At 46.5% G+C, this 14,185-nt stretch overlaps 1 protein-coding gene across 2 annotated transcripts in view; it reads right to left on the minus strand.

Annotated features, from left to right (window-relative positions):
* Window positions 1-11,639, minus strand: part of LOC147610219 (uncharacterized) — a 31,573-nt gene extending 19,934 nt beyond the window's left edge. The window contains exons 1-2 of one of the 2 annotated variants that reach the window (XM_086786444.1): window positions 11,528-11,639; window positions 10,207-11,439 (exon numbers count right to left, since the gene is read on the minus strand). In XM_086786444.1, the coding sequence (XP_086642570.1) occupies window positions 10,207-11,349 (1,143 nt within the window). In that variant the 5' untranslated portion in view covers window positions 11,350-11,439; window positions 11,528-11,639. The remainder of the gene's footprint in view (window positions 1-10,206; window positions 11,440-11,527) is intronic. The other variant, XM_086786445.1, reaches the window with a different exon arrangement.
* Window positions 11,640-14,185: the final 2,546 nt, after the last annotated feature.

Raw genomic sequence — 14,185 nt, forward strand, 5'->3', positions numbered from 1 at the left:
TTGATCAATCTTCATAGTTGAATTATCATATCCAACATTTGGTATCAGAGCATGATCCAATTAGGTTTAGTTTATTATCAAAAACCCTAATCTATCTCTTAATCACCATAGCCTGTTTTTCCTGTTTGAACAACATGCTGTAGATTGCCTCCATGCTTGCATCTGAGGAGATTATACTTCAATCTTTTGATATAGGCCTCTTGCTTTGCTCCCACGCAAGCCCTATAACGCAGCTCGAAGGCGGATTCCGTCGCTTCTTCACGAATTCGTTGTCGCCATCAAAACGGACAGCTTTCTGCTAATCACGTTCATTCGGCGCCGTCTCTATGAATTAGTTTAATTCCTCTTAGGTGCTTCAAGTCTATAATGTAAGGATTCGGCATACCAAATCTTGTAGTAATTGGTCCACAGGAGCTGCTGTACGAAGCGTTTTTTTAGTCGCCTGTTTTCTGTCTCTCTTGCTCCAACAACATGGTGCTTATCGTCCTACTGGCCCACCGAGGATGATGATGAAGTCGGTGAACGCGATCGACGCACTCGCTATGACTTCCTGGATCCCTGGCGCTGGTGTTGGTGCCGTTGTTGCATGTCTTCCATTTGTGATCGCATTGATGCCATACTGTCGAAAAGGACCCTTTGTAAGTCCTCCATCTGTTGTTGAAGAGTGGTCATCTGCAAGGCCTCCATCTGAGGATCGGCGGGTGGCACGTTGTCGTGCGAAGTCGACAACTGGAGAACTCAGAGAGAGTATTGAGGTGAAGCAGGAAAGGTCCACCCGAGATGTAGGATGGAAGGAACAGCTACTAGAGAGGCAGTAACGGGATCCTCGTACTCGAAGTCGGGGTCCTCCGCTTTCTCGGGATCGTCCTCGAGGCTCGAAGGTTACTTCGTCTGCTTCCAATTCTTCGTTTGGTTCCACCAAAGAGCTGGGCACCGGAGATAATGGAGTATAATCGGGGACAAAGATCTCGCAGTAGAATGTCACAGGAGGGCGCGTGAAGGAGATATTGTAGAGGCCATCCACACCGACCGGAAGAGGGGGTGCGCCGCTTCGAAAAGGCGCCGCCTGCTGCATCTGCACAATGCAAAGAGGGGGGGGCTGTTAAAAGTAGTACCTCATGTGGGAACAAGGTCTAAGAAAGGCACTTATCTATTATTTATTTAATGCTTTTGGGTCGGCCATTTCCAACATAAGGGTATAAATACCCATGCCCACTATTGTATCTCATTACCTATTTCATTGCTAATAAAGTCAAGCTTATTCGGCTCCATCTCTCTCTCTCCACGTGTGCGTGTGTGTAACGCTTCCGCAGGTAGATTCCTGACATGGTATCAGAGCAGAGCTCATGCTTCTTGGCTACACATTGCGCACGAAGGAGAAGACGAAGGGCTGCGTTTTTTCCTGGCAAGCGGCGGCAAGGGCAGCGTGAGCAACCGGCTGCGTTTCTGCTCCAGTAAGTGCTTGGTGGCGCAAGCTTGCACACCATAAGCAGCTACAGTGAGCAAAGGCACCGGAGGAGAGCAACCGTGAGAAAGGCAAAGTGAAGTGCAGCCGTGAGAAGGGCTGGCTTTGCATTTTCTGCAAGCCGACAGAGGGTGCACGATAGCATAAAAGCTGCACAGCAGCAAGAGCAAGGCAAAAGGCGACTGGAGGTTGTTGGTGTGTAGCCAAGAAGGGAGCACGCAAAGGGTGACCAGGCCTGCTTGGCAAAGCAAGAACGTACAAGCAGCTGCAGTAGAAGGTGGCCACGTGGAGGCGCACACAGGTGGCTGTGGACAGCAGGAGGTCGACGCGTGGCTCGTGAGCTGGCTAAGCATTTATTTTTAAAGAGCATTTTTTAATGTTATTAAAAGCTTGTGTGCAAGCATTAGTTCCCACACGACATATTTCCGCGAGTTCTATCGCCAAGCTTGGAGATGGCCTCCCTTGAGATTAGTTCCCGTGCTCAAAGCCCCGGTGCTCATATCGCAGAGCTGATGATTGCGAGCTTTACATCTCGATTGATTTATAGCCATGTGTTTTTTCTTTTTCGCCATGTTGACATTGCAGAGTGGAGCCCAATGGAGTGTCCAAACAGCATTGATCGACACGGTCCGTACAATATACTGTGGCAAAATCTTTTGGTATTGGCTATGAGAAGGCATGATTATCCGCACCAGTGGACAAAAGGACAAAGTGACTTTGGTATCGGTAATTTGGGTCCCAGATATGACTCGGAGTACCTTGACCACTGTACTTGGGCACTTTCCAGTTCACGGAGGTTTGAATACAAGTTATTCAGCTGGTCGTCATCAAGGACATGGATGAAGTCTATGCTTTGGACATATGTCAGACCATATGGATCTAGATCTTCTTCTTTGTGGAGCAGTAACACTCCATATCTCCTTCGGGCCATTGAAGCAGAGGGGGATTGGGAGGTGTCGATTCTAGCATACTGATAAAGGGAAATCCCCTCACATGTTTCAGCCAGAGAGAGGCACGTGCGGGGGAGAGGGGGCTAATCAAAGCTTCCATCAGGTGTATTGGAACCGTGTGACGGAGTTCAAAGCACATGCATCTGGCAAGAAGAACGGCTTGACAACACTATGGACGTGCTTTTGTTTGCAGTTCATTGTGGTAACATTATGGACGGGATGAGTTCCTAGTTCATTGTCAGAGGACTTTGGAGGTCATGTGTTGACAGTTCAATGTTCAGGAGATCTCTTGAACGTGTGTGTTCGCAGTTCAACGAATGGGGGATCATGGATGTGGAGTTGTCTGCAATTCATTATTCTATGTGGCAGCTGAAGCTCAAGATGGCATTTTTTTGTGAAGACAGGTTGATTGGTGCATTCTCCGAGGTGTATCCAGTAACTGCAGTGCTGGAGTGTCCATGGTTGCGTCTACATCGGCTTGGCTTGTTCATCTATGCCCACTATGAGCTACAGAGAGGGTGTTAAAAGTAGTACCTCATGTGGGAACAGGGTCTAAGAAAGGCACTTATCTATTATTTATTTAATGCTTTTGGGTCGGCCATTTCCAACATAAGGGTATAAATACCCATGCCCACTATTGTATCTCATTACCTATTTCATTGCTAATAAAGTCAAGCTTATTCGGCTCCATCTCTCTCTCTCCACGTGTGCGTGTGTGTAACGCTTCCGCAGGTAGATTCCTGACAGGGGCGGTCGATACTCAGCAGCGAGGGGCGCTCAGGGCCGGCAGCTGCACGAAGTGAGGAGGGGACTCATGGCCTGCAGCGAACGAAGCGAGGAGGGGGGTTGTGCGCCAGGTCCGCCATCGCTCCATAACTTCTATACAACACACGTGTGGGTTGTCAAGGGGAGAGAATGCTGAGTGAAGAGGCTAAGTGGCCCGCATAACCCACAGGGGAGAAAAAAATATATTTTTTACATCACCATCGGCAAAGCTTTACGCCAAGTCCACCCCGCTCCGCTGCTTCCATACAACATTGAGAAGAGGGGTGGACAAGGGAGTGCCGCGGAGAGGGTGAGGGCTTCACAACCCACGGGTAGAAAAGGTTTTAGCTCTGATACCACTGTGAGGATTATGTTGTTAATCCCTCATATTGTGTACTAATTACTACTTAAGTACTTAACTTAGAGAACAAGAGACTTCAGGAGAACACTTGAGAGAAGATTGAATTGAATTGATTAAACTGAGTACAATAGGTCTCTTATAAAGGAGATGAAGAGACATTTGAAGAGGCATGTCCTTTGACGAAAGGACATGACCATAGACGAAAGGATACAACTTTAGGCTAAGGGATGTGTCTATTCGATGTAGAGGCAGAATGTAATATGCGGAAGCTTCGGAGAAGGATCGATACTTCAAAACTCAGAAATCAGCACTCTTTTCGCGACGGAATTAACGCACAAACTGAAAGAAGATGTGCAGAAAATAGAGAGAGAAGGGGGAGATGGAGAGGACACAGTATTGGGTCCCAATTACCCTCTGTAGGGCCCCCACCACGGATGGTGTATCTGCTTTATTAGAATGATGTAAATCTGAAAACAAATACAGGAAACTTGACCTTTTCTTGGCTGGAAAATCCTGCCCTTGACCTTCAGAGATCCACCCCTTTGCTTGGCAATCTCCTTGGCTTGAGCACTTGGTGAAAACTGAGATGAATGATGGGATTATGGCCTCCACTATTTATACTCCTCCTCAGGAGCAATCGGCCAGCTGAAAAACACGCTATGTCCCACGACAGGTGAAAATTCAGCAATAAATGCTGAATTAAATCCCAAAAAATACTTCCTTTTTTTCCTAACAGGCTGAAAGTGATGCGCCTGCTTCTGATTGGCTGGACACCACTTTTGTCCACAATCCCAAGGTTGGGCTGCCCCATACATGCCCTACAGCCATCTAAAGGCTGTATGCTCCTGAAAATAGCCTTATCTTTGCCCTAGGGTTGTCCCACAGCCCTTCCATGGCTGGTGGGTCCAGCCTGGGCCTTCCTGGCCCTCATGGGGATGGTTTTCACACCATTCCCATGCCCATACTTAGCTCCGCGGTAGCCCTATGGGCTGGCCCCTTGTCCTAAACATAATCTACTCAGTGATCTGGCATCCGGTACCATACCAAATACACAGAACCACTGACATCATTCTAGAGGGAGACTCACAGCGCGGACTGGCACTGTTTCATGTGCAGGACAGTGCACACCTGACCTTAGACTCCTGTGCAAGACAATGCACACCTGACCTCGGACATCTGAGATGGATCCCTGGTTGACTCGTCCCGGACTGGGCTCACATGGGACCAGTTCACCATCCCAGGTCCTACACCTTCTGTACAGAAATGTCTACGTGGCATCCAAGTGCGGAATGCACGTGACACACAACCATTATCAAGGGATACAACCATTCGTCGAAGGGATGTGGCTATTCGATGAAGAGGTACATCCTTTGGCGAAGAGTCGCAACCAGTCGAGGGTAGGGGTTCCCTTGGCTGGTTACTCTTTGCATCTGCAATAGGAATCAACAATGAAGAGAGAATCTGATACATACATACGTCACAATCGTGACAAAGTGCCTATGATGGTGAAGGCATAAAAAGGAAAGGTAGCTGTTAACGCAATCCCTGATGTTCAAGAAAAAAACATGGGTCGGACTTCTCGATTGAAGACTAGCTGCCTGTCTCAAGTAAACTGCATGCAGAAGGCTGGTGAGCATAGTCACAAGGGACGGGGGACGGTGACGGGGGACGGGGACGGGGACGGGACAGGGGACGGCCATAAGTAGGGAATGGGGACGGGGGAGGGAACGGCACTCAACAAATACTTTTTTTTTAAAATTTTTCTACTCTACACTTATTCTACTTTGGAAGTACATCAAAATGAGCACAAATTTACACTAAAATGGTAAGCTTTTGAGTCATATTAATAATTAAGTAGATACAAAATGAGTCATGACTCAAGACTCAAGAGTCAGGAGTCAGGACTAAGCCTTAAGGAGGTTGAATACATGGACGGACTCAAATGAGTCAATGACAAAAAAGTGTTGAAGACTAGAGGCTAGAGGCTAGAGGCTAGAGCTAAGTAGTAAGGCCCATGAATCATGATCCATGAATGATCATCCACGTGAAGTGCTCGTCTCATGGTCATGGGTAGCTTGTGCCAAAGAAGCATCAAGCTCATCCTCAGTCTCATCCTCACAGGTATGCTGCTCCTGCACCTCATCCTCTTGTTGCTCTTCTTGTTGACTCATCTCCCACTCGGTGAAGAAATCTGTCTTCTTGGTCACGCTCTTGCAAAGCATTCGCAAGTTCGCGCTGACGAAGACAAGGTCATTGGCACGCTCTACCCCGAGTCGGTTCCTCTTCCTAGAGGCAATGTGGCTGTAGGTACTCCAAAGTTGCTCCAAGCAAGAGGAGCTGACGGCCTGGCTAAGTATGCGGATGGCAAGCTGCTACAGCTCCGGTCCATCTGAACCAAAGTCCTCCCACCATAGAGCAGCACCAACTTTGGAGCGGTCAACCTGTGCATCATTACCCATTGGAGCCATGAAATGACCTGTACATTGAAAGCTGGTCCCTGATCTTGCGCCTAACCGGTGCATCAGGCACAAGACGATCCAAGATGATCCTCCATCCAGCGCTCACCTCCGGTCGCTCTCCTGCTTGTTGCCTTGGAATTCTGGGTCCACCACATAAGCTGCTGCATGCAATGGAGTAGCAGGAATTCCACCTTCCGAGACACAAGGCATGGATCTCCTCGTATCTGTCTTCGTCAGGCACGAAGTCTTTCAACTTCTCTATCATGCGATCCATGGCCTCGTAGACCTTGCCTATGCATGGTTGCATAGCGTCTACAATCCTCAATAGGTGGACTATGGGCCTCACCATAGCATCTGTGGTCTTCACACGCTCCCACCAAGAGGCGTCATCCGCACGTAGCCTACACTCTTGGCCAGTGTTTGTATGGGACTCTTGCATGGCGACAAACTCGTCGCTAAGGAAAAGCCCCCTCAAAGCACCGCTACAATCCTTCAATCGGCCCAACATGAGAAAGTTGTAGGCAAACCGGGTGTCGGAATATTTGAGGGGAGAGAGACAGGACCTCTTGTTGAACTCATGCCGAAGTCTTTGGTGGTTGAGGACAAAGGAGACCATGGTGTTGGCCTCCTCAATGAGCGGGCTGATCCATGGTAATGCCCCGATGTCCTTGAGGAGGTTGTTTAGGCAATGAGCCATACAAAAGGACACCGTGACATGTCCATACATACCTTGGAGAATAGCTCCCGCCGCCCTATTGGAAGGCTCCCCATCCGCAACAAAGCCCACTACATGCTCGGGGCCAACGATCTCCATGGTGGTAGCCCACTCCGCCGCAAGCACATCCGCGCTCTTCCTAGTGCCGGATGCATCATGAGATGAGATGAAGTACATCTCTCCGCGGGAATATGCAACCATGCCGTGAATACTCCTCTTGCGGGTGTCACTCCATCCATCCACAATGAGGGAGACTCCGTTCCTCTCCCATTGCCGCTTTGTGTTGTCGGCCGCTTGCTCTACAATGCGCTTCTCCTTCTCGAGCAATGTAGTGCGCAAGCTCTCGGATGAGGGGGGCGTATAGGTTGAGCCATACTCCCCAATCTTCTTAACCATGACCTTGAGGTATTCCGACCTATTCAAGAAAGTAATTTACTAATGAGAAGGGAACTAGGATGATGAAAACATGAATGATGAATTGGCAATGATCGATTGCACTTACCTAGCCGCTTGAAAGGCAATGTGGCCGTGGAAGAAGAAGCGGGCCACCGCCATATCCACCTCCTCCTTCAACTTGGGGTTCCAATTCTCCCCAAGTGTAGATTGTCGCCGTGGGCCACGTAATGATTGAGAGGCCGTGGAGATGGAGGGTGCCAGCGTCGTGGATGGAGTAACATTCCGACTTGATGGTGAAGGTGATGGTGTGCATGATCTCGATCCACCACATGACTCCATTGTAGAGACTTGAGTTCCTCTCCCCATCGTCGCGGGATCCACGGCCACTCGTGGTGTCCTTCTTGTCGCTTCGACCGTTTCGTAGACGCTAAGCTTGTCAAGAAGTTCCCGTCTCTTCTCAGGCGTGACATTCGTGCAAAACCTCACCTCATGCCTGCTCTCATGCAAGAGGTGGGCTCACACTTTGTCGGCGCCACCCGTTCGCCGGTACGGGCAAAGCTTGCATACCCATGGCCGAGAACCGCCTCCATGAACGGATGTGGTGTAGTTAACCTTCTCCCACTATGTTCATTCCATTGTCCTTCTACGAGAAGCCCCGGCACGTGAGGAGGATGCCATGGTTGAAGATGGCTTGACTCTTGAGCCTTGACGAATGTGAGAGAGAGAGAGAGAGAAAGAGAGAGAGAGAGAGAGAGAGAGCGCCTAGAGGCTAGAGGCCTAGATGCTAGAGCCTAGACTCTAGAGGCTTGGAAGTTGGAAGACTCAAGAGGCTTGAAAGTTGAGGGAGAGGTGAACCGTGAGAGAGAGAGAGAGAGAGAGAGAGAGAGAGAGAGAGAGGCCTAGAGCCTAGAGGCTTGGAGGTTGGAAGACTCAAGAGGCTTGAGAGAGAGAGAGAGAGAGAGAGTCTAGATTCTAGAATCTAGATAGTAGGGCGGCAGCCCGCGGGCCTTGTGTGAGAGCCTAGAGGCTTGGAACTTGGAAGTTGGAAGCTAGAAGAAGCTTGAGCCTTAAAAGCTTGAGCCTTGAGAGTTGTGTGTGCTTGTAGCCTTGTAGAGGCTTGTTCTTATATAGATAGGCAAGAGAGAGAGGAAAGCCTCAAGGGCAAGAGAGAGAGAGAGGGCCAAGCCTCAAAGGCTCAAGGCTCAAGGCCCAAGGCCCAAGGCCAAGCCAACAGCCATAAACGGCTAGAAACGGCAAGCGCAACGGCCAAAAACGGCGAGCACAACTGCAAAAAACAGCCAACAACGGCTCTCTGCCGTCCCCTCCCTCACAGAGCCGTCGCCATCCCCTGTGAGAAACACGCCGTGGGGGACGTCTGTCCGTCCCCGTCGCTGTTCCGTCCCGATTCGCCGTCCCCGCGTTCCAAGTAGCCGTCCCCTCCGTCCCCTATGACTATGCTGATGAGAGACACACCAAACAAAAAGAATATAAAAATTCACATCACGCTACTCTTCTTCTGATCCAAGTAAAAGGCTGCAAAAGGCTTTAGAAGAGGAGGTTTGAAAGATCCTTGAGAACACTTTCAATAAGTGTGTTGAAGATATGAACAAATAAGGATGTATTCTTTCAACAAGCCTAAGGCACAAAGGCTGCTACTATCACTTCGAGTGGAGAAGGGGAGTGACCAAGAACAATGCCAAGAGTCCTTGTATACACCTACATTTTCTTGCAAGAAGTCATAGAGCCAACCTAGCATACAAACCGTCGGCCCCTATGCACTGCTTCCCCTAGATAGCTCCCCCTTTAAAAATGCAAAGGTGTAATGAGGGTCAATGGAAATGGAGAAATACAATGAAAGAAGAAAGAGACTCAGAAATAAAAGGAGGGGAAGGGAGATGTTGCATGCGTGAAAGCCTTGCTGTACTGATCCACAACCTAAGCCTAATTAAGAACAAGATATTGATTTAAACATGATTAAGATAGAGGAGAGGGAAGAAGAGAGATAGTTGGTGTCACGTTTTCTTGTATTTTATATGGTACAAAAAGGTTGTTGAATGCTTGTACATAACTAAGGCCCTTGGTCAGCCCCTTAGGGGTGACCTGTAGCCCCTTACATGACTTCTACTGACTTCTAGGACGATGGAATGATAAATGAACTGATTGACTTGTTGTAATGATGTCTTGATGCTTTTATATATGATGGAGATGCTGGTCGGCCAGCGATACTGCTGTAGGCGAGGTCTTGGACAAGAATTAGGCATTAAATACCCCTTTATATGCTGCGCTTACTTTACTGCTGCCCACACCTTGGTGACCTTCACCCATGTGCTGGCCGCCTGCTGGCTGCCGACAGGGGTCCCATGCCCTCCAATGATGATGCTGCTGATGGTAATGCTGATGATGATGATGTGGTGCTAATACTGATGCTGACACTGATGTTGATGCTGAGGATGCTACTGCTGATGGTACTGATGATGCTGATGAAGATGATACTATTGATGACCTAAATGCTGTCCTAACTGATGGATTAATCACAGATTAGTCTGTTCATGCTGGAGATTAGCCATGGCACAAGCGTGCACATGACAAGAGAAGTGGGAGCTGAGGGAATGGCATTCACTTGGCATTAGTGGCCAGTCTCCCCTGGGATGCTCACCCAGGCGAATGCCTCGTGAGTCTTGGACCACAACACATACATCACCTCGTCCTTTTATGCTTGTGCATTTAGCTAAAGCTAGGTCCAGGTGCCAATGAGGTGATAGCTCAATTGGTAGAGGTGTTTGTCTAGGACCAAGAGGTCTTGGGTTCAAAACCCCACATGGTGCTTCCTCAGCGGAATGGTCTACGGAAAGACGAAAAAGCGCCTATGGGCAGTCAAAAATGGCAACTATGGGAGGATCTTGGACCTAAGGTCATTCGGAAAAAGAAAAAAAAAAGGTTCGGGAAGAACGCATGGCTGTAGAGCACCTGCAGGTACAGAGACAATGAACTGCACTTAGCAGACAAGTCACAAGTTCATAACCAACAATAAGATGTGCCATCAGCTCAAGCAATACATGAAAATAATGCTTTTACGGAAAAACCTCACTACGTACCTCTAAACACGGTAGGCATACCCGTTCACCTCTCAACCCGCCACACCGATGTCCACATTCCAGATTCCGTGTACATGCATTCTGTAGTTGTCTTCTACAATCCTTTGAATTGCAGATGCTTGAAGCCAATTTCCACACACTTAGAAGCTCACTTTTCTCAACACACCAGGAGGTGTCCACACCCTCCTCATTTAGAACCTTCCGTAATTCTTTGACTGTTATAGAACTGGACTGGTTCTCAGATGAATCACTTCTCAAAATTGGAGTTTCACAGTATATGCACCGCTTAGTGTTCTGGAAGTCCTCATAATCTTGGCAAGTATAGCCTAGATGGTAGGGTAACTTCATGCAGAGGCCACAAAACCCTACTTTGCACAAAGAACAGCGATAATAATTACTGTACTTGTGGAAAAGAGCAATGCGAGACAAGGGCCTGTGGTGGTCATCAAGCTCTGTGAAAGGCAGGGTCCTGTCGAGCTCTGGTACTCCCGAAGGTGCAACACCAGCAGGGATGTCCCCCACAACCTTCTCAATCATCACATTGCATCCAGGACAACGCACGTAATTTGCAGCTTTGAAGAAAACCTGGCTGGCTTCCTCCTCCCAGAGTTTGCAAGCCTCCAGGGCAAGCAATTGTATGGAAGGGGGGGATATGGCTGCCTCACATGAACAAGAAGGGCATTGCATGAAATCCAGCGTTTCTCTTGGAGCATGATGCTCCCGGAACGCTTCTATGCCATCAGAACCCAGGCCTTCCATGTGATTTAGTGAAAGGCGGGATTCAATGTATTGTCGTAAGCATGGCCTGCAGCACAGGCAGTTGCATTCCAGGTCCGGTCCAAGGATCTCCAATGGAAGGTAGTGTGAGCAAATTTGGCAGATGAAGGAAGCATCTGCCTCACTCGGAAAATGGCGTTTTTGGCTGGATGAACTGCATGGGGGAGGGTAAATCTCCCATGATGACGGTTGGCCGCCTCCATAGCAGTGGCACGGTGGAGGAAGGTCAGCTACGATGAAATCGGTGGCCCAATCACCATCCTCATCTTCAAACTCCCCGTCTACATGGTTGAGAAGGGAGTCTGCTTGCAGTTCCAAGTTCTTGCAAGCATTGGGGAGATGCTCCAGGACATAATTGCTCTCCATTAAATCTTCAATTGTTCAAACAGGCAGGAGAGTCACAGAGCAGGGAAACACTGTGCAGAACCTACTTCTTCTTGTTGCAGCATGTCCCTTCTGCGGGACAAAACGTGGTGCTAAACACTCAGTGTCGCGAGCTACAGGGAAAGCCGAGAAATTAATTTTTTTTTTAAAAAAAACTTACATGGAGCCGAATCGGATCGCGAACCTCGAACAGAAAACCTTGTCAAGACCAGGCGAAGAGCGGCGGGGGAATCCACCCTTTATTCACCCACTGGCACGTTATTATTCCATTTCCCTCCCTTTTTGCAATTAAATAAAGGAAAAAGGAGATTTTGTCAAGGAAAAGGAAAATTCCCCACTAAAAAGGTTTATGACGCAAAATTAATTAATTAATCAAGCCCTATCGTATTAAACCTTAGTGTAATTCACTAAGTTAGTCTAATACCTTGCTCTTACAAAAATGTTTCTCTCAGCCTTTCCCTCACAAAAATAAATCACACGCATCATTTCTCTTCTCTGTCATGCATTTGAAAAAAATAAATCCCTTGCATCATATTCACACCCATATTGCTCTCTGAGAGATCGCATTACCCACATCGTTACTCTCTCGTGCATTAGCAAAAACAAATAAATCAATATTTTTTTTTAGCATGCATCTCTCTCTCAAACATCGATGCCGCTTTGAGACTCTCTCTCTCTCTCTCTCTCTCTCTCTCTCTCTCTCTCTCTCTCTCTCTCTCTCTCTCTCTCTCTCTCTAGTGGGGCAGTGCCCCAAGTGTCATGTCTTGGCCATGATTTTTATAAGCTGTCGTTCAACTATCTAGAAGGTTCGCCTGCTCCAAGGAAAGGTCCAAATGTCTCCACTTTGCCATCATAATGTTAAAAAAATGTTTGGGACTTATATTCACCAATGTTTTGCTTTTTTTGCGAGAATGTTACCACACATCGTAGGAAGGCTTTGCCCCCCTATCCCTATATTTTTAAAAGCATCTTACTATTGTAATAAGAGAGATTCGAACCGACAGACCCCAGTTAAGAGATTCAAAATCCCTATCCTCCGCACACTACAACGCTCTAGTGGATACCTAAAGTTTTGTTGTATTATAACTAATACTCCAATGCTACCTTGGTTAAAAAAATTCAAAATCTGTATCCTCTACACAGCAATATCACAACAAGGAGTCCAAGAGTAAAGTCGACATACTCTATGTGTGGAGATTATTCTTAGAGATAACAATCCACTATAGGATGTAACTATTGGTAGTGTGCCAAATCTAATCTAAGCCGACTCTAAACCATGTAGCTTACTAGGCCACCTTCTCGTGTGAATACAGGGATACATCGGGGCTGCTCAACTATGGCTAGTCCTCATAATAGGGACCATACAAACATGAGAGTAGATGCCTATATAATACAATATGAGGGTGGATCATTAATATTCAACACTCCCCTCAATGTCGACCTGAAGGTGAACTTCTGATGTGTCGAGTCAATGAAGATCCGCTTATACCTCTATGATCTGATATTGAGTGTTGATGAAGATGATGCTTTCTTTACTAAGAGCTTATGTGAAGATGTTTGCACAATTCTTGTCATCCATCTTGGCCTCCCTGAACATGATGAGCTCGTACATAAAGTGATGATGAATCTCAATGTGTTTCCTGCAAAGCATGAAACATAAAGGATTTTGAGCAGTGGCCTTGCAACTCTAGTTGTCAAATTGCAGTGTTATAGGTTACTTTTACCATACCCATATCATGTAGTCCTTGTACAGTAGGACAAGATGCCTCTCTTCTTATTGATACAATCTTGATGTAACCCATCTAGCATGCGCTTACAAGAGATATGCATATTATTGATACTTATATCGGTGTTTTAATAAAGAAAAGTAAATCAACGTCGGGTTTGAAATGTCAATATGTTCGCTAATATAAGTGTCGATGAATTTACTGATATAAACCCTTATATAAGCATCAAGTTTGTGATACTTATGCCAGTGCTTACATCAGTGCTTATATCGGTGGGTATAAGCACAATCACGACAAAAAATAAGGAATTCTTCTTATCTAACTATGATTGTGATTCATAATTGGATTAAAAAAAGTCCTCCAATCTATCTTAAGAAAACATTTAACAGTGTCGGTATAAGCATCGATATAAGCACAATCACGACAAAAAATAACTAAACATACATATAACATTGTGACAAAAAGATAATACTATCCAAAATAAATGACAAGTTACAAAGTGGGAGAGAATAACATCAACACTAATGATCATTTTCTTCTAATTTTCTCTCCTCTTACACATTCTCATTATTATCACCTCTTGTAGCTTCAACGCTCATCACATAATTACTTGGAGATAAGATCTTATTTCAGTGGTATTAGAGTGTATGCTAAGTACAAGAGGACACGTCCCGAAAGCTTAAAGTTAAATTATTTTTGGAGTTTAAAATAAAAGAACAAAGCAAGCCTAAAACTCTTGACTCTTGTGGGTTTAATTTATTAAAGATGTAAAAATTAAGAAAAATGTGCAAAAGCCTATAAACCTATCCATCAAGAGTACAACATCTTTCTCAAGGGTTATGGAGTCTTGGAAAAAGAAAAAGAGTAAAGACATTCACATAAGTTTAAGAATTAAGGCAATAGCAAAGGTTTGAGAAGTAGGGGTAATTTTACCCCTTGGATATTTTCCAAATGTCCAAATTGGGTGGAAAACCATCAGTGGTCAAAACCACCCAAAATCTCAAAACCACTTTTTAATCCCTTAATCCTCTTCTTAATCATGTGATTAAGCAAGAAAACGAGACTTTGAAACCACTCAAACCATCAAAATC

The sequence above is a fragment of the Cibotium barometz genome, chromosome 49 (genome assembly GCF_041138505.1).
Source record: "Cibotium barometz isolate CiBa-2024 chromosome 49, ASM4113850v1, whole genome shotgun sequence".
In the NCBI taxonomy this organism is placed as follows: domain Eukaryota; kingdom Viridiplantae; phylum Streptophyta; class Polypodiopsida; order Cyatheales; family Cibotiaceae; genus Cibotium; species Cibotium barometz.